We start from the raw sequence: 19,643 nt of genomic DNA on the forward strand, positions 1-19,643 counted from the left end.
GCAAAAGTCTTTAAGGTGAATTACCACCACCAACTGGACTGGAGTGTGGACCTCAGTTCATCCTTCAATCAACCACGTGGGTATATGCTCCTAAAAACCAATGAGGAGATGGGAGAGGCTGGACTTGCAGCGCATCAAGCTTCACAAATAGAAACAAGTTTAGTGCCTGGCTACCGGACGGTCGTTGACGCACGCGAGCAGTGTGGGTGCAATGATTGAATAACATGCATGTGTACATTTATTTTGCAACGCTCGCGCACCAGACGCATGCGGTGTGGTCAGCATACCAAACATTGTCCTTCAGGCCAAGATATTATTAGGTTTGACATAAATCTTTCATAACAAACCACATAAAAAATCAGGCCATGCATTCCTGCAGGACATGATGGTTGTGTATGATGGTTGCGTTAAAGTTGTTTTATTATAATCAACAATAAAGTAGTAGCCAGTGAAATGACTCACTTGTTTTTTGTATTTCTCATTGAAATAAATGTAATTGTCAAGCTATATGTGTATGATGCCTTTCAACATCAGTCCATTATCCCATGTGACTGTGGGTATTTTGAAAAGCATGATTAAGTTTCAATTCCTTTATTTTGGTGTCCTATGCAGAAACCAAAGTAAAGAAGCGAAGTTAAAAAAGGCCATATCCCATATTTATCAGAATTGCAGCACTGCTCTTGCAGCTGCTCTCTGTCTCTGGGGAAATTAGTCTTGTTTTTGCTTTAGCACTTGTATTGTCTTTATCTTGACCTCTTATTTACCGTTTCTTCAGATAGCAGAATTTTTATTAGCTTTACCTTTTTACAGCCTAGCTGGTGTGAAGTGTTATATTGTGGTCTGCGATCCAACGTTGGACTTTGGTTTGATCTTCACCTATAACAAGATAAATTAGAGGACTAACCTTCATAATCCTCTAAGATTTTACTGGTTTCACATGATTAATTTAACCGTCTTGTGTACTTGTGAGTTCTAAAGCTGAAACTACAACACCAGATATTTGGATTCTATGACCGCTGGCTTTGTCTGTACCAGCAACCGTGGAGTATCCTGTGGGTGTCCCTCCTCTCTGGATGGGGAAGAGAACTCAAAGGAGGGAATCAACAGGGCCCCGGTCACCTGGGCCAACAACTCCAACAAGAGACACCAGGACAATACGGGTGAAGATGGTGCTGTTGGGAAGCTCTGGGGTGGGGAAGTCCAGTCTGGCAATACGTTTCAGCAAGGATGAGTTTAAAGGCACTTTACCCACCGTAGGCTGTGAGTACACATATACGTGATATAATTCTGTGTCATTAGTAGTATTAGGGTGGATACATGTGTATTGGTATCATATGCATGGCTATTACAGCATTATGCTCCTAGTGCCAAAGGTATGTATGTACTTCTGTGGCATGTTATTTCAGCTGTGCACATTTAGCGTTTTTCAGGAGCTTGTTTTTTCATATAGTAGTATCTTATTTTATAGCCCTAAGCTAAGTTGTCTCTCTGGTATATTTTGTCAAGAACATTGTTGCTCTGTTGTTATTTGAATACAAGATGGCTTCGCAGTCAGACATCTTTGTCTTGTCCCATGTATATATATTTTTATATATTTTTCTTCGCATTCTTTTTAATATTTTTCCCAAACCTCAACTTCAAAATACTCTCCTGCAACCCGCCTCACCCAATGTGGTGTGGATCTGTTTTTTTTCTAACGTATTTCTATTTACCTCCGAACTGGAATACCTCAACTGAAGCTAGCTAGCTAACTAGCTACCAGCTATCAACTATCAGTAAGCTAATCACTGCTAGCGGTCATCAGCTAACCTTTAGCTCGGAAAGCTCTCACCAGTTCGTACAACGCTTTTCAAACCAGAGCATACCGGACCTATTTTTCTCTCCATTTCCCTGGATTCTTACCGCAAACTCTGAACCCTTTCATCTGGATCATGGCAGCTAGCTAACCGCAACCCGGGTTGACTACTCCTGGCTAACGTTTCCGTCCCCGGAGCAAGCACCAACTAGACTGGGGCTAGCCCATGCTAGACCCATCTCCCGGCTAGGGCTCCTGGGATCCTGAAGCCCACTCCTCGGCTACAATATCCCACCCCTTCTACTGCCGGTACGGGGCACGGAACCCTGCCGATCCTTCACGACTGGAATACCAACATAATCTGCACGAGGATCCCAACATGCCCCTCAGGCTCGACACCCCGTGAAAGCCCATTCTGCTAACCGTGGCCTGCTAGCTATCTATAGCATATTGGACTGTTAGCTGATCCACCGGCCAGTTTCTTGGACCACTATACCCATTTTGCCAATTGGACTTGGACCCCTCTGCTCCTTGGAACCCTACTAATACCACGACTGGTCTATAGACGTCAACGCACGAGGAGGCAAAAACAGACTTTTCCCCCATCGCGACGTCCCTCTAAGGCCCTTATGCTAGCTTGCTAGCCCCGGCCTGCTAACTGTCTGAATCGCTGTGTCCCCAGCCAGCCCAACCACTCACTGGACCCATACAATCACCTGGCTATGCATGCCTCTCCCTAATATCAACAATATGCCTTGTCCATTACTGTCCTGGTTAGTGATTACTGTCTTATTTCACCGTAGAGCCTTTAGCCCTGCTCAATATGCCTTAACCAACCATGTTGTTCCACCTCCCACATATGCGATGACATCACCTAGTTTAAACATCTCTAGAGACTATATCTCTCTATATATTACTCAATGGCTAGGTTTACCTCCAATGTACTCTCTTCCTTCCATACCTTTGTCTGTACATTATGCCTTGAATCTATGCTATCGTGCCCAGAAACCTGCTCCCTTTACTCTCTGTTCCGAACGTGCTAGACGGCCAGTTCTTATAGCCTTTAGCCGTACCCTTATCCTACTTCTTCTCTGTTCCTCTGGTGACGTAGAGGTTAATCCAGGACCTGCAGTGCCTAGCGCCACTCCTATTCCCCAGGTGCTCTCATTTGTTGACTTCTGTAACCGTAAAAGCCTTGGTTTCATGCATGTTAACATTAGAGGCCTACTCCCTAAGTTTGCTTTATTCACTGCTTTAGCACATTCTGCCAACCCGTATGTCTTAGCCGTGTCTGAATCCTGGCTTAGGAAAACAACCAAAAACCCTGAAATTTCCATCCCTAACTATAACATTTTCCGCCAAGATAGAACTGCCAAAGGGGGCGGTGTTGCAATCTACTACAGAGATAGAACCCTACAAGTTTCTATCTTACTATCCAAGTCTGTACCAAAACAATTTGAGCTTCTACTTCCTAAAATTCACCTTTCCAGAAACAAGTCTCTCACCGCTGCCGCTTGCTATAGACCACCCGAAATTGTTGCAACCCCTATTACTAGCCTGTTCAACCTCTCTTTCATGTTGTCTGAGATTCCCAAAGATTGGAAAGCAGCTGCGGTCATCCCCCTCTTCAAAGGGGGGACACTCTTGCCCCAAACTGCTACAGACCTATATCTATCCTACCCTGCCTTTCTAAGGTCTTCGAAAGCCAAGTCAACAAACAGATTACCGACCATTTTGAATCCCACCACACCTTTCCCCGCTATGGTTTCAGAGCTGGTCATGGGTGCACCTCAGCCACGCTCAATGTCCTAAACGATATCTTAACCGCCATCGATAAGAAACAATACTGTGCAGCTGCATTCATTGATCTGGCCAAGGCTTTCGACTCTGTCAATTACCACATCCTCATCGGCAGACTCGATAGTTGGTTTCTCAAATGATTGCCTCGCCTGGTTCACCAACTACTTCTCTGATAGAGTTCAGTGTGTCAAATCGGAGGGCCTGTTGTCCGGGCCTCTGGCAGTCTCTATGGGGGTGCCTCAGGGTTAAATTCTTGGACTGACTCTCTTCTCTGTATACATCATTGATGTCACTCTTGCTGCTGGTGTGAGTCTCTGATCCACCTCTTTGCAGACGACACCATTCTGTATACTTCTGGCCCTTCTTTGGACACTGTTACCAACCCTCCAGACGAGCTTCAATGCCATACAACTCTCTTTCCGTGGCCTCCATTGCTCTTAAATACAAGTAAAACTAAATGCATGCTCTTCAACCGATCGCTGCCTGCACCTGCCCGCCCGTCCAACATCACTACTCTGGACGGTCTGACATAGAATATGTTGACAACTACAAATACCTAGGTGTCTGGTTAGACTGTAAACTCTCCTTCCAGACTCACATCAAACATCTCCAATCCTAAGTTAAATCTAGAATTGGCTTCCTATTTTGCAACAAAGCATCCTTTACTCATGCTGCCAAACATACCCTTGTAAAACTGACCATCCTACCGATCCTCGACTTTGGCGATGTCATTTACAAAATAGCCTCCAATACCCTACTCAATAAATTGGATTCAGTCTATCACAGTGCCATCCGTTTTGTCACCAAAGCCCCATATACTACCCACCACTGCGACCTGCATGCTCTCGTTGGCTGGCCCTCGCTTCATACTCGTTGCCAAACCCACTGGCTCCAGGTCATCTACAAGACCCTGCTAGGTAAAGTCCCCCCTTATCTCAGCTCGCTGGTCACCATAGCAGCACCCTCATGTGGCGCTCCAGCAGGTATATCTCTCTGGTCACCCCCAAAACCAATTCTTCCTTTGGCCGCCTCTCCTTCCAGTTCTCTGCTGCCAATGACTGGAACGAACTACAAAACTCTCTGAAACTGGAAACACTTATCTCCCTCACCAGCTGTCAGAGCAGCTCACAGATCACTGCACCTGTACATAGCTCATCTGTAAATAGCCCATCCAATCTACCTAATCCCCATACTGTATTTATTTATTTATTTATCTTGCTCCTTTGCACCCCAGTATCTCAACTTGCACATTAATCTTCTGCACACCCTACTATCCAGATGTTAAATTGCTATATTGTAATTACTTCGCCACCATGGCCTATTTATTGCCTGACCTCCCTTATCCTACTTCATTTGCACATGCTGTATATAGACTTTTTCTACTGTATTATTGATTGTATGCTTGTTTATTCCATGTGTAACTCTGTGTTGTTGTATGTGTCGTACTGCTTTGCTTTATCTTGGCCAGGTCGCAGTTGCAAGTGAGAACTTGTTCTCAACTAGCCTATCTGGTTAAATAAAGGTGAAATAAAAAATAAAATAAAATAAAATAATGTACAGTGGGGCAAAGGAGCCTCTTAAAGAAGAAGTTACAGGTCTGTGAAAGCCAAAAATCTTGCTTGTTTGTAGGTGACCAAATACTTATTTTCCACCATAATTTGCAAACTGGCCACTCTAACTTCGTATTAGGGATGTGGATTAAAGTTTGAGTAACATTGTAGTATGTCATTGTGCTTAACCTCAGGGATCTAGTTGAAGAATGTTGCCTGTTAGGGTAAGTTACTGTATGTCTTCATTCTACCTGGTGTCACAGTATATTCTGTCCCCCCCCAGGTGCCTACTTCACCCAGGTGGTGTGTCTGAGTGATGTCACATTTCACTTTGAGATCTGGGACACGGCGGGACAGGAGAAATACCACAGTGTTACCCCGCTGTACTACAGAGGAGCCCATGCAGCACTGGTGGTGTACGATATCAGCAAACGAGTAAAACTAACACACAAATGCAAACACACGAACACAAACTGTAACTTTTTCACTCATCATTATTCATGATAAATGTAGAACTGTCCATAACCATGGTAGCATCGACATTAATGTAGAAGTGTTTAGAAATATATTCTATTTATATTTACACTAAAAGTGACTGCAAAATTACACAATCCATTATTTATTTATATTGGGCACAAAATAATCTGAAATACAACCAAAACAAATAGCTAATGCATCTAACAAGTTTGTAGAGCCACAAGCTTGATGTAATCATTGTGTGCTAGAAATATGGGACCAAATACTAAACTTTTGACTGCTTTAATACACATAAGTGAATTTGTCCCAATACTTTTGTTCCCATAAAATAAGGGGACATTGTACAGAAAGTGCTGTAATTCTGAAACGGTTCACCCGATATGGATGAAAATACCCTCAGATTAAAGCTGACAGTCTGCACCTCATAGTCATTATATACACTACCGGTCAAAAGTTTGAGAACGCCTACTCATTCTAGGGTTTTTATTTATTTTTTTACTATTTTCTACATTGTAGAATGCAAGGGAAGACATCAAAACTATGAAATAACACATATGGAATCATATGGAATCATGTTGTAACGAAAATATATTTAATATTTGAATTCAAATAGCCACCCTTTCCCTTGATGACAGTTTTGGACACTCTTGGCATTCTCTCAACCAGCTTCATTCAATTAACAGGTGTGCCTTGTTAAAAGTTCATTTATGGAATTTCTTTCCTTCTTAATAAGTTTGAGCCAATCAGTTGTGTTCTGACAAGGTAGGGTTGGTATACAGAAGACAGCCCTATTTGGTAAAAGACCAAGTCCATATTATGGCAAGAACAGCTCAAATAAGCAAATAGAAACAACAGTCCATCATTACTTTAAGACATGAAGGTCAGTCAATACAGCAAATGTCAAGAACTTTTAACGTTTCTTCAAGTGCAGTTGCAAAAACAATCAAGCGCTATGATGAAACTGTCTTTCATGAGGACCGCCACAGGAATGGAAGACCCAGAGTTACCTCTGCTGCAGAGGATAAGTTCATTAGAGTTCCCAGCCTCAGGAATTGCAGCCCAAATAAAAACTTCAAGGAGTTCAGGTAACAGACACATCTCAATATCAACTGTTCAGATGAGACTGTGTGAATCAGGCCTTCGTGGTTGAATTGCTGCAAAGAAACCACTACTAAAGGACACAAATAAGATGAAGAGACTTGTTTGGTCCTTGAAACACAAGCAATGGACATTAGACCGGTGGAAATTTGTCGTGGAAATCTCAAAATTTGAGATTTTTGGTTCCAACCGCTATCTTTGTGAGATGCTGTGTGGGTGAACGGATGATCTCTGCATGTGTATTTCCCACCGTAAAGCATGGAGGAGGAGGTGTTATGGTGTGGGGGTGCTTTGCTGGTGCTTTGCTGGTGAAACTGTCTGTGGTTCAAGGGACACTTAACCAGCATGGCTACCGCAACATTCTGCAGCAATACGCCATTGCATCTGGTTTGGGCTTAGTGGGAATATAATTTGTTTTTCAACAGTACAATGACCCAACACACCTCCAGGCTGTGTAAAGGCTATTTTACCAAAAAGGAAAATGATGGAGTGCTGCATCAGATGACCACAATCCCCCGACCTCAACCAAATTGAGATGGCTTGGGTTGAGGTGGACCACAGAGTGAAGGAAAAGCAGTCAACAAGTGCTCAGCATATGTGGGAACTTCTTCAAGATTGGTGGAATAGCATTTCAGGGGAAGCTGATTGAATGCCAAGAGTTTGCAAAGCTGTCATCAAGGCAAAGGGTGGCTATTTGAAGAATCTCAAATATAAAATATATTTTTTGGTTACTAAATGATTCCATATGTGGTATTTAATAGTTTTGGTGTCTTCCCTTGTATTCTACAATGTAGACAATATTACGAATAAAGAAAAACCCTTGAATGAGTAGGTGTTCTAAAACTTTTGACCTGTAGTGTAAGTGCTGCAGTACAGAGCCAAAACAACAAAAAAATGTGTCACTGTCCCAATACCTCTGTCACTCACAGTGTGTGTGTTTAGGAGAGCTTCATAAGGGCCCAGATGTGGCTTCGGGAGCTGGAGAAGCACTATATTCCGGCTTCCACCGTGATGGTACTAGTAGGAAACAAGGGAGATCTTTCAGAGCTGCGCCAGGTGACATTACAGGTACTGTACTCACTGTATACAAACAACACACACAAATACACACTCATGCATAGTCACACTTGCACCAGCCCCTATAACACACCACATACACTGTACATATTACAGCAAACAAACACATTCACCCAGGCTGTAGGGAGACTCAGTCATACATACAGAATGTCCCATGTGGATATTAACGGTACTCCTATATGATGATCAATCTGACATAAACATCCCTTCACACACACATACACATTGTACTGTACTTTCACATTGGTCACCACATGACAGCAGTGCAATGTACCACTCATATTTGATTAATGCTTGATCCTCTCTATTCATTTCATAGGAAGGGCATAGTCTTGCCGTTGACAGAGGCTTGCTTTTTATGGAGACCTCGGCCAAGTCAGGGAATCAAGTCAGTGAACTGATGCTGGCTATTGGTAAGTAGTCAGGCACTCTAGGTGTGAAAATATTTCTCAATTTATGTTCTTTGATACTCATAATTGTGACAGCTTTGAATTTGTATCTCTGAAGATAGACCACTAGAGGGCAGCAGATAGACAAGCAAATATTGTTCATATTTCTTATAATGGAACAATATGGTCGATACAGAAAAGTGAGTAAGCAACAATGCTTGGTGAGACATATCACATGTATTTATAAAGCCCTTTTTACATCAGCAGATGTCACAAAGTGCTTTACAGATACTAAGCATAAACCACAAACAGCAAGCAATGCAGATGAAGAGGCACGGTGGCTAGGAACCTAGGAAAAAACCTAGAGGGGAACCAGGCTCTGGTGGGTTGCCAGTCCTTCTGGCTATGCCGGTGGAGATTATAAGAGTACATGGCTATTAAGACCAGATCGTTCTTCAAGATGTTCAAAAGTTCATAGATGACCAGTCAGTTGGTCAGTGCAACAGGTCATTATCTCAGGAGTAAATGTTAGTTGGCTTTTCAAAGCCAAACATTCAGAGGTCAACACAACAGGTGCGGTAGAGAGAGAGAGAAAGTTGAGGACAAGGTAGCACGTCCGGTGAACAGGTCAGGGTTCCATAGCCGTAGATAAGGTTCCATAGGACTCCATATAAGACAGGAGAATTACATCAACCATAACTCTAGCCCCTCAGCACATAGACTATTGTAGCATAGATACTGGAGGCTGAGACAGGGGGAGGTCTGGGGACAATGTGGCCCTCGGACAGGGCCAACCAGGCAGGATATAACCCCACCCACATTGCAAAAGCACAGCCCCCACACCATTAGAGGGATATCAACAGACCACCAACTTACTACCCTGAGACAAGGCTGAGTACAGACCATTAAGATCTCCTACACCGCACAAGCCCAAGGGAGTGCAAAACCAGACAGGAAGATCACGTCAGTGACTCAACCCACTCAAGAGACGCATCCCTCCTAGGGACGGCATGGAAGAGCACTAGTAAGCTAGTGACTCAGCCCCCGTAATAGAGTCAGAGAATCCCAGTGGAGAGTGGGGAGCCGGCCAGGCAGAGACAGGTTCCTTGTTCCAGTGCCTTGCCTTTCACCTTGGCACTCCCTGGTCTGACTACACTCAGTCATAGGACCTACTGAAGAGATGAGTCCAGACCGAGTCTGCGTCTCTCACATGGATAGGCAGACCATTCCATGGAAATTGAGCTCTATAGGAGAAAGCCTGGCTTCCAGCTGTTTTCTTAGAAATTCTATGGACAATATCAATCAAAAGGAAATCTGGGCTTGCTATCGCTTTTGTTATCTGAAAGAATACTAATGTAGGTATCTCTCCCCCTTATAATTTGGGATCAAATATGCTCTGAAAGCAAACATGTTGACATGAGTACCCTGATATCGTGGAATTTGTGCCATTTTGAAAAAATTGTTAGATTTTTACAGAAATTACTTTTTTCTGTTTTGTAACTACACTTTGATTTATTTAGAAAGTTAATCTTAATTTAAACTTATTTTTGTTGTATTTATTGTTTTTCCCCTGCGTCTAGTGACCGTAGTGTACGTGTAGGTATGTATGGCAGGAAAAAATCAGAGAGATAGGTTGGAGCAAGCCCATGTAATGCTTTGTAGGTTAGCAGTAAAACCTAGCACTGGAGTAATATGATCAAATGTTTTGGTTCTAGTTAAGATTCTAGTAGCCGTGTTTAGCGCTAACTGAAGTTTATTAAGTGCTTTATCTGAGTAGCCGGAGAGTAGATCATTGCAGTAATCTAATCTAGAAGTGATAGCTTTTCTGCAAAATTTTTGACAAGTTTCTCAGTTTTGCAATGTTACGAAGATGGAAAAAAGCTGTCCTTGAAATATTCTTGATACTGTATGTTCGTCAAAAGAGAGATCAGGGTCCAGAGTAACACAGAGGTCCTTCACAGTTTTATTTGAGATGGTTGTACAAACATCAATATTAATTGTCAGATCTATTTGTTTCCTGGGACCTAGAACACGCATTTCTGTTTTGTCCATGTTGAAAAGTAAAACATTTGCCACCATCCACTTCCTTAGGTCTGAAACACAGGCTTGCAGGGTAGGCAATTTTGGGGCTTCACCATGTTTCATCGAAATATACAGCTGTGTGTCGTCCGCATAGCAGTGAAAGTTGACATTGTGTTCCCAAATGACATCACCAAGAGTTAGAATATATAATGAAAACAATAGTGGCACTAAAACAGAACCTTGAGGAACACCGAAACTTCCAATTGATTTGAGGACAAACCATCCACAGAGACAAACTGATATCTTTCTGACAGATAAGATCTTAACTAGGCAAGAACTTGTCCATTTAGACCAATTAGGGTTTCCAATTGATGGTCTCTATTTCCTTTGTTTTGCATTTATTTAGTATGGTCAGGGCGTGAGTTGGGTGGGCAGTCTGTTTGTTTTTCTGTGTTTTGGGTCAGTTCTATGTTTTCGGCCTAGTATGGTTCTCAATCAGAGGCAGGTGTCATTAGTTGTCTCTGATTGAGAATCATACTTAGGTAGCCTGGGTTTCACTGTTTGTTTGTGGGTGATTGTTCCTGTCACTGTGTTTGTTGTCACAGGATAGGACTGTTTTGCGTTTTCACATTTCTTGTTTTTGTTAGTTTGTTCATGTGTAGATGAATAACCACCACGCTGCGCTTTGGTCCGCTTCTCTTCCTCCTACAGACGTGGACATGGGAGGAGGAATTAGACGGAAGAGGACCCTGGGCTCAGCCAGGAGAATATCGCCGTCCCAAAGAAGAACTGGAGGCGGCGAAAGCGGAGAGGCGCTGGTATGATTGTATGGCTACGCCAGGTAGGAGACCTGAGCAGTTGTCCTGTGGTTATAGAGAGACCGGGCAGGCACCGTGTTATGCTGTGGAGCGCACGGTGTCCCCAGTGCGGGTGCACAGCCCGGTGCGGTACATTCCAGCTCCGTGCCATGAAGCCGGCTCTACGCATCTGGTCTCCAGTGCGTCTCCTTGGGCCGGCTTACATGGCACCAGCCTTGCGCACGGTGTCCCCGGTTCGCCTGCATAGCCCAGTGCGGGCTATTCCACCTCGCCGCACTGGCAGGGCGACCGGGACCATTCAACCGGGTAAGGTTGGGCAGGCTCGGTGCTCAGCTCCAAAGTCACCACCTCCACACCCCAGCAGCTCCCCGTACCAGGCTGGCCCATCGTCCAGAGCCTTCCTCCTCTCCAGCGCTAGTCTCCCGCCTCTCCGGCGCTACCAGAGCCTTCCTCCTCTCCAGCGCTGCCGGAGCCTCCCGCCTGTCCGGCGCCTCTGCCGGAGCCTCCCGCCTGTCCGGCGCCTCTGCAGAGCCTCCCGTTCCGGCGCCTCTCGGATGCCGGAGCCTCCCGCCTGTCCGGCGCCTCTGCCGGAAACTGCCGGAATTTGCCCAGCGCCGCCACCTTTGCCCAGCGCCGCCATGCCCAGCGCCGCCAGCGCCGCCCGTCTGCCCAGCGCCGCCAGCGCCGCCCGTCTGCCCAGCGCCGCCAGCGCCGCCCGTCTGCCCAGCGCCGCAGCGCCGCCCGTCTGCCCAGCGCCGCCAGCGCCGCCCGTCTGCCCAGCGCCGCCAATGCCGCCCGTCAGCCAGGGGCCGCCAGTGCCGCCCGTCAGCCAGGGGCCGCCAGTGCCGCCCGTCAGCCAGGGGCCGCCAGTGCCGCCAGTCAGCCAGGGGCCGCCAGTGCCGCCAGTCAGCCAGGGGCCGCCAGTGCCGCCAGTCAGCCACTAGAGCCCCTCCGCCCGGAGCAGCTGCCCCTCTGTCCCGAGCAGCTGCCCCTCTGTTTTTTGTAAATTGATATTGCTGTCGTAAATGTTAGCAACACCTTCGCCTTTGCAGGATGCGCAGGGGACATGGTCACTGATGTAACCAGGAGGAGAGGCCTCATTTAACACAGTAAATTAATCAGGCTTGAGACATGTTTTAGTCAGGGCAATCACATCAAGATGCCCAAGCTAGATTGAGGCACAGACAGTCTGTGGGGATAGCTGAGCTGTCTACACTGACTGTGCTAGTGGCAGACTCCACTAAGCTGGCAGGCTGGCTAACAGCCTGCTGCCTGGCCTGCACCCTCTCATTGTGGAGCTAGAGGAGTTTTATAGTCCTGTCTATATTGATAGAAAGCACCCCTCCATAATATGAAAGCACCCCTCCAGCTACGATGGAGTCCGTCACTCCTCAGCAGTCCAGGCTTGGTCCTGTTTGTGAAAGAAAGAGGGCAAATTATTTACAATTCTATCTTTTGGGAGGGGCAGAAAGCAGTTTAACCAGGGATTGAGTTGTGTGACTGTAGAGCTCATCACTCGTCCTAACTGGGAGGGGGCCAGAGACAATTACTTGATGCTGACATATTTCTAGCTAATTTACATGCTGAAGATATGTTGCGCTTGGAGACCCCTGACTGTTTTATCCTAACATTGTTGGTGCCGGTGTGGATAACAATATCCCTATACTCTCTACGCTCGCCAGAACCCTCTTCAGATTAGCCTTCACGTCAGCATCCCTGCCCCCTGGTAAACAGTGTATGATCGCTGGATGATTTAAAAAAAAGACTAATATTGAGGATAATGGAGTCACCAATGACTAGGTTTTCAATCTGTTAGAGCTAATGGTAGGAGGCTTCAGCGGCTCAGAACCTGTAACGGGTGGGGAGGCCTGAGAAGGCTCAGCTTCTGACTCCGACTCGCTGCTGAATGGGGATAACCGGTTTAAAGTTTCTGTCGACTGAATGAACGACACTGGTTGAGCATACCGACAGCATTTCTTTCCAGAAGCCTTGAGAAAATTGTCCGGCTGCTGGGACTGTGCGGAGAGATTTATACTACTCTCTGTACTTACTGGTGGCACAGACGCTGTTTCATCCTTTCCTACACTTAAATTTCCCTTGCCTAACGATTGCATCTGAAGCTGCGCTTGCAACATGGCTATCCTCACCATAAGGCGATAGTTCTCCTGTATATTATGAGTACAGCGACTGCAATTAGATGGCATAGTGTTAATGTTATTAACGTTACTTAGCTTTTGTGGCTGGTGTAGGTCCTGTAGATAGGCTGGACACATTACATTTTTAACAATGCTTTTTTCTGATTAAAAACTAGTTCATTGCATCCGCCGTGGAGCCCAGTTTCATAATATGACCATATTTACCAGCTGCTTGCCATAGTTTATGCATGTCTGTCTATTTCGCCAAATATCTCGCAATGTGTATATTTAGATTTTTTAAAGTCGGATGCCATTTTCTTTTTTTTTCTTTTTTTCTTTTGAATTTTACTCCTTTTTCTCCCCAAATTTGTGGTATACAATTGTTTAGTAGCTACTATCTTGTCTCATCGCTTACAACTCCAATACGGGCTCGGGAGAGACGAAGGTTGAAAGTAATGCGTCCTCCGATACACAACCCAACCAAGCCGCACTGCTTCTTAACACAGCGCCATCCAACCCGGAAGCCAGCCGCACCAATGTGTCGGAGGAAACACTGCGCACCTGGCAACCTTGGTTAGCGCGCACTGCGCGCGGCCCACCACAGGAGTCGCTGGTGCGCGATGAGACAAGGATTTCCCTACAGGCCAAACCCTCCAGAGCTTGGGTGCAAACCCAGAGTCTCTGGTGGCACAGCTGGCGCTGCAGTACAGCGCCCTTAACCACTGTGCCACCCGGGAGGCCGGATGCCATTTTAATCAAGAGAATCTCCTCTTTCTAATTATGTAAATCTGGGCAGCGAGCTCGGTTGTCATCGTTCACTAGACCAGAAATAATCAGACGTATTCATTTTTTCCCGATTTTCTCATTACCTAGACATAAGCACAGGTGTGATTTTGTGGTTGTGGTAACTAACACTGGCTGTGGAAGTGCTGAGTGGCATATAGAAGGATGCGGTGTGTGTGATCCCTCTCTGTCTCAGCCCACAGGGTGAAGAGGTGTACGAGTGAGCATCAAAGCGGTCTGACAGAGTGGCAGGAGACAGAGTTAGTGAACCTGCGCCGCTCTGAGACCCTACAGCACCCTCTTGCATCCTGCTGCCCCTCCATTGGACCCTAATGTGTGTTGTGTGTGTGTGTGTGTGTGTGTCTGATATTTTTGTGAGGAACTGTATGTTCAAAGATTTAAGTTTAAGACAATGACTTCTCAATGACCTAAGATCAGCTCAGTTAATCCCTACCATTGTGACAATGAGTTGTCATAATGCTGCATCAAATGTACGTTATCTGAGGGGCGTTGGCAGACACAATGTAAGTAACTTAATTTATGTGCCCCTAATTGCACCGAATACCTCTGTTTATCTTACAGCTATTTTATGCAGTACTCATGTGCCTATGAACCAGAGTTACAATGTCAGCACTGAGGTGGTGTGCCCTAGTAGGAAGTCCACTGTGTTCAGCTCACCATGTACTATCAGCTCCAATATAAACAACATGAGCAAGTCTACTGCTGATAAGCTTCCCAGTAAATTATTAAAAACAATTAAGTAACCCAGAAAAGTGCTAGAAATAGTCAATAATGTTCTTGTAACAGATGACATCTATATTCTGACTGTCTCTGACACTCACTTAGATAATACCTTTGATGATACAGTGATGGCAATACCTGGCTATAACATCTACCGAAAATACATACATGCCAACAGGGGTGGTGTTGTGGTCTATATTCAGAATATCATTCCTGTAAAGCTTAGAGAGGATCTCATGTTAAATCTTATGGAAGTAAAATGGCTACTAAAGCCCATTCTGGTGGGAAGCTGCTATAGACCACCAAGTGCTAACAGTCAGTATCTGGATAATATGTGTGAAATGCTTGATAATGTATGCGATATCAACAGAGAAGTATATTTTCTGGGTGATTTAAATATTGACTGGCTTTCATCAAGCTACCCACTCAAGAAATAACTTGACTGTAACAAACTGTAACCAGTGCCTGCAACCTGGTTCAGGTTGTCAGTCAACCTACCAGGGTAGGTACAAACAGCACAGGAATGAAATCATCAACATATATTGATCACATCTTTACTAATGCTGCATAAATTTGCTTCAAAGTAGTATCCAAATCCATAAGATGTAGTAATCGCAATATAGTAGCCATATCTAGGAAATCCAAAGTTCCAAAGCCTGGGCCTAATATAGTGTATAAGAGGTCATATAATAAGGTTTGTTGTGTTTCTTATGTTGATGATGTAAAGAATATTTTCTGGTCTGTGGCGTGTAATGAGGAGTAACCAGACGCTGCCCTTGACACATTTATGAAATTTCTTATTCCAGTTACTAATAAGCATGCACCCATTAAAATAATTACTGAAAAAACTGTTAACCCCCCTTGGATTGATTAGGAATTGAAAAATTGTATGGTTGAGACGGATGAGGGAAAATAAATGGCAAATGGGTCTGGCAGTACTGCAAATTCAGAAATCATGTGACTAAACTAAAATAATAATTTAAATAATCTATACTATGAAACAAATTAAATTATATGAAGAATGATAGTAAAAAGCTTTGAGCACCTTCAATTAAATGTTGATTCATTGAATCAGATGGCCCCATTCATCACAAAACCCACATGCCAGCAACAAATTCTGACACTACATATCCAGGTATATCTGACCAAATTATGAAAGACAAGCTTTGCACTTTTGAATTCTGTAGATTGAGTGTGGAAGAGGTGAAAAAAATATTGTGGTCTATCAACAATGACAAGCCACCAGGGTCTGACAATCTGGATGGAAAATTACTGAGGAGAATAGCAGGTGATATTGCCACTATTTGCCATATCTTCAATTTAAGCCTGCTAGAAAGTGTGACCTCATGCCTGGAGGGAAGCAAAAGTCATTCCACTACCAAAGAATAGCAAAGCCCCCTTTATTGGCTCAAATAGCCAACCAATCAGCCTGTTACCAACCCTTAGTAAACTTCTGGGGAAAAAATAGTGTTTGACCAGATACAATGCTATTTTACAGTAAACAAATTGACAACAGACTTTCAGCACGCTCATAGGGAAGGACATTCAGTCACAGCACTTACACAAATGACTGGTGATTGGCTGAGAGAAATTGATTATAAAAAGATTGTGGGGGTTGTTTTGTTAGACTTCAGTGCGGCTTTTGACATATTCAATCACAGTCTGCTGTTGGAAAAACGTATGTGTTATGGCTTTACACCCACTGCTATATTGTGGATAAAGAGTTACTTGTCTACTGAACACAGAGGGTGTTTTAATGGAAGCCACTCTAACATAATCCAGGTAGAATCAGTTATTCCTCATGGTAGCTGTTTAGGCCCCTTTACTTTTTTCAATCTTTACTATCAACATGCCACTAGCTTTGAGTAAAGCCAGTGTGTCTATGTATGCGGATGACTCAACATTATACACGTCAGCTACTACATCAACTGAAACAACTGCAACACTTAACAAAGAGCTGAAGTTAGTTTCAGAATGGGTGGCAAGGAATAAGTTAGTCCTAAATATTTCCAAAACTAAAAGCACTGTATTTGGGACAAATCATTCACAAACCCTAAACCTCAACTACATCTCGTAATGAATAAGGTGTAAATTGAGCAAATTGAGGTGACTAAACTGCTAGGAGTAACCCTGGATTGTAAACTGTCATGGTCAAAACATATTGATACTACAGTAGCTAAGGAGCATTCTATCCATAATAAAGCATTGCTCTACCTTCTTAACAACACTATCAACAAGGCAGGTCCTACAGGCCCTAGTTTCATTGCACCTAGACTACTGTTCAGTAGTGTGGTCAGGTGCCACAAAGAGGGACATAAGAAAATTACAGTTGGCTCAGAACATGGCAGCATGGCTGGCCCTGAAAAGTAATTGGAGAGCTAAAATTAATGATATGAATGTTAATCTCTGTAAGAAGTGTTGACAAGCTGAATGTACCGAGCTGTCTGTTTAAAATACTAGCACACAGCTCAGATACCCACGCATACCCCACAAGACATGCATACCCCCCCAGAAACCAGAACAGACTATAGGAGGCGCACAGTACTACATAGTGTCATGACTACATGGAACTCTACTACACATCAGGTAACTGATGCAAGCAGTAGAATCAGATTTACAAAACAGGTAAAAATACACATTATGGAACAGTGGGGACTGTGAAGAGACACACACAAAGGTAAAGACACGCACACGCATACATTATAATATTGTTGTATGGTGGTATTATACATTTTGTATTGTAGTTATGTAGTGGTGTAATAATGTTATATGATGTACTGTTTAATATTTTGTTTTATATATAATGTAAGTGCTTTAATGTGTTTGGACCCCAGGAAGAGGCAGCAGCTAATGGGGATCCCCAATAAATACAAATACACCAAGTCACCCGGCTCTGTCATATCCTCACATGGTCTCTCCTATCATTGCTATGCAGATGACACTCAACTACTTTTCTCCTTCCCCCTTTCTGACACCCAGGTGCACATGCATGCCTGGCAGATATCTCAGCTTGAATGTCGGCCCACCACCTCAAGCTCTAACTCGACAAGGCGGAGCTGCTATTCAACCCGGGAAGGCCTGCCCACTCAAAGACCTCTCCATCACGGTTGACCGCTCCCCAGTGTCTCACTCCCAGTGTGCAAAGAACCTTGGCGTGACCCTGTCGTTCTCTGCAAACATCAAAGCAGTTCCTGCAGGTTCATGCTCTACATCATCTGTAGAGTACGACCCTACCTCATACAGGAAGCGGTGCAGGTCCTAATCCAGGCACTTGTCATCTCCCGCCCAGACTACTGAAACTCGCTGTTGGCGACAGAATGCTGCAGCCCGCCTGGTTTTCAACATTTCCGAGTTCTCCCATGACACCTCGCTCCTCCGCACACTCCACTGGCTTCCAGTCAAAGCTTGCATCCACTACAAGACCGTGATACTTGCCTATGGACCAGCAAGAGGAACTGCCCTCCCTACCTTCAGGCCATGCTCAAACCCTACACCCCAACCTGAGCACTCGGTTCTGCCACCTCTTGTCTCTTGGCTGTCCCACCCCTCCCCTATGGGAGGGCATCTCTCGCTCAGCCCAGTCCAAGCGCTTCTCTGTCCTGGCACCCCAATGGTGGAACCAGCTTACCTCTGAGGCTAAGACAGCAGAGCCCCTGCCCATCATCCAAAAGCACCTGAATCCCTACCTCTTCAAAGAGTATCTTAAATTATCCCTCCCCCCAAAAACCTTCCTGAACCAACACTTGCAATTGACTCCCCCCCCCCCCTAGCTCTGACTTTACTGATAGCAAGTTTACTGATAAAAAGTGTACTTACTATGCCTGTCATATGTGGTTGTCCCACCTAGCTATCTTAAAATGAATGCGTTAACTGTAGGTTACTCTGGATAAGAGAGTCTGCTTAATGACTAAAATGTAAATCTCAAAATATATCAGCATAGGACTCTTTCTTTCACAATGTTTTTGATTTTATTTTTCTTCACAAGATACTCAAGCAGTATTTTTTCAGAGGATCGTTCCAAGTTTCCAAAAGTGTTGCATCTTATTTCTTGCTGATTGAAAACATGGTTGTAGGTTGTGTTCATTAGGGCACGCAATGTGAAATGTTTAAAAACTTTTTTCAGGGATCCTGGGTGGCGCAGCAATCAAAGCACTGTACTACAGTGCTGAGGTGCCACTACAGCCTGGGGTTCGATCCTAGTCTGTGTCACAACCGGCCGTGACCAGGAGCCCCATAGGCCGGGGCACAATTGGCCCAGCTCCGTCTGGGGTAGGTAAGGGTTTAGCCGGTAGGGCTTTCCTTGGCTCATCATGCTCTAGCGACTCCTTGTGACAGGGCTGGGCGCCTGCAAGCGGACTCCGGTTGTCAGTCGAATGGAGTTCCCTCTGACACATTGATGCGTCTGACATCCGGGTTAAGCGAGTAGTGTGATAAGAAGTAGGCAGCCAGGTGGGTCATGTTACGGAGGACGCATGACTTGGCCTTTGCCTCTCCCGAGCCCATTAAGGAGTTGGAGAGATGTGCCAAAGGACCTAATTCGGGAAGAAAAAGGGGAAAATAAACATAAGCTTGTGGCCATACCACTCTGAACACGCTTGTTCAGGGTCTGGCCAGGTTGTACTGGGACGGGAGACCGCCTGGGAATACCAAGTGCTGTAAACAAAACAAAAGTTTTGTGATGGAAAAATGAAACTTGCATTTCTCGTTGGATAAATTAATCCAGGTAATCCGTTTTCTCCCATTTGGTCCTGAATGAGCATGGCCCGGGTCTTTATTGTGTTACAGAACTTGAGACAGAAACTTAGGGCTACTTGCAGTTCTATGATAATATGAGTGAGATATCTCACTTAATGGGGATTTACTCAGGCGTATTCTCCAACGGAAATACCAATCCCACCATATGTTGGAGACAGACAGGTCGAGTGGTGAATGAGGTAAGCCCCTTTCCTCTTCATAAG

General features: G+C 44.7%; 1 protein-coding gene across 1 annotated transcript; it reads left to right on the forward strand.

The window, feature by feature from the left end:
* Positions 1–653: 653 nt before the first annotated feature.
* LOC139380342 (ras-related protein Rab-17-like) lies at positions 654–17,571 on the forward strand. The gene is made up of 5 exons (XM_071122955.1): positions 654–1,260; positions 5,429–5,580; positions 7,663–7,788; positions 8,117–8,210; positions 14,141–17,571. The coding sequence occupies exons 1-5, from the start codon at positions 1,074–1,076 to the stop codon at positions 14,275–14,277; spliced, it is 696 nt and encodes a 231-aa protein (XP_070979056.1). The 5' UTR covers positions 654–1,073; the 3' UTR covers positions 14,278–17,571.
* Positions 17,572–19,643: the final 2,072 nt, after the last annotated feature.

The sequence above is a fragment of the Oncorhynchus clarkii genome, chromosome 22, assembly GCF_045791955.1.
Source record: "Oncorhynchus clarkii lewisi isolate Uvic-CL-2024 chromosome 22, UVic_Ocla_1.0, whole genome shotgun sequence".
NCBI lineage: Eukaryota > Metazoa > Chordata > Actinopteri > Salmoniformes > Salmonidae > Oncorhynchus > Oncorhynchus clarkii.

Coding starts and splice junctions, on each gene's coding strand:
- LOC139380342 (XM_071122955.1), top strand. CDS start 1,074: ATGGGGAAGAGAACTCAAAGGAGGGAATCAACAGGGCCCCGGTCACCT. Junction 1,261..5,428: donor CACTTTACCCACCGTAGGCT/GTGAGTACACAT, acceptor GTCCCCCCCCAG/GTGCCTACTTCACCCAGGTG. Junction 5,581..7,662: donor TGTACGATATCAGCAAACGA/GTAAAACTAACA, acceptor GTGTGTGTTTAG/GAGAGCTTCATAAGGGCCCA.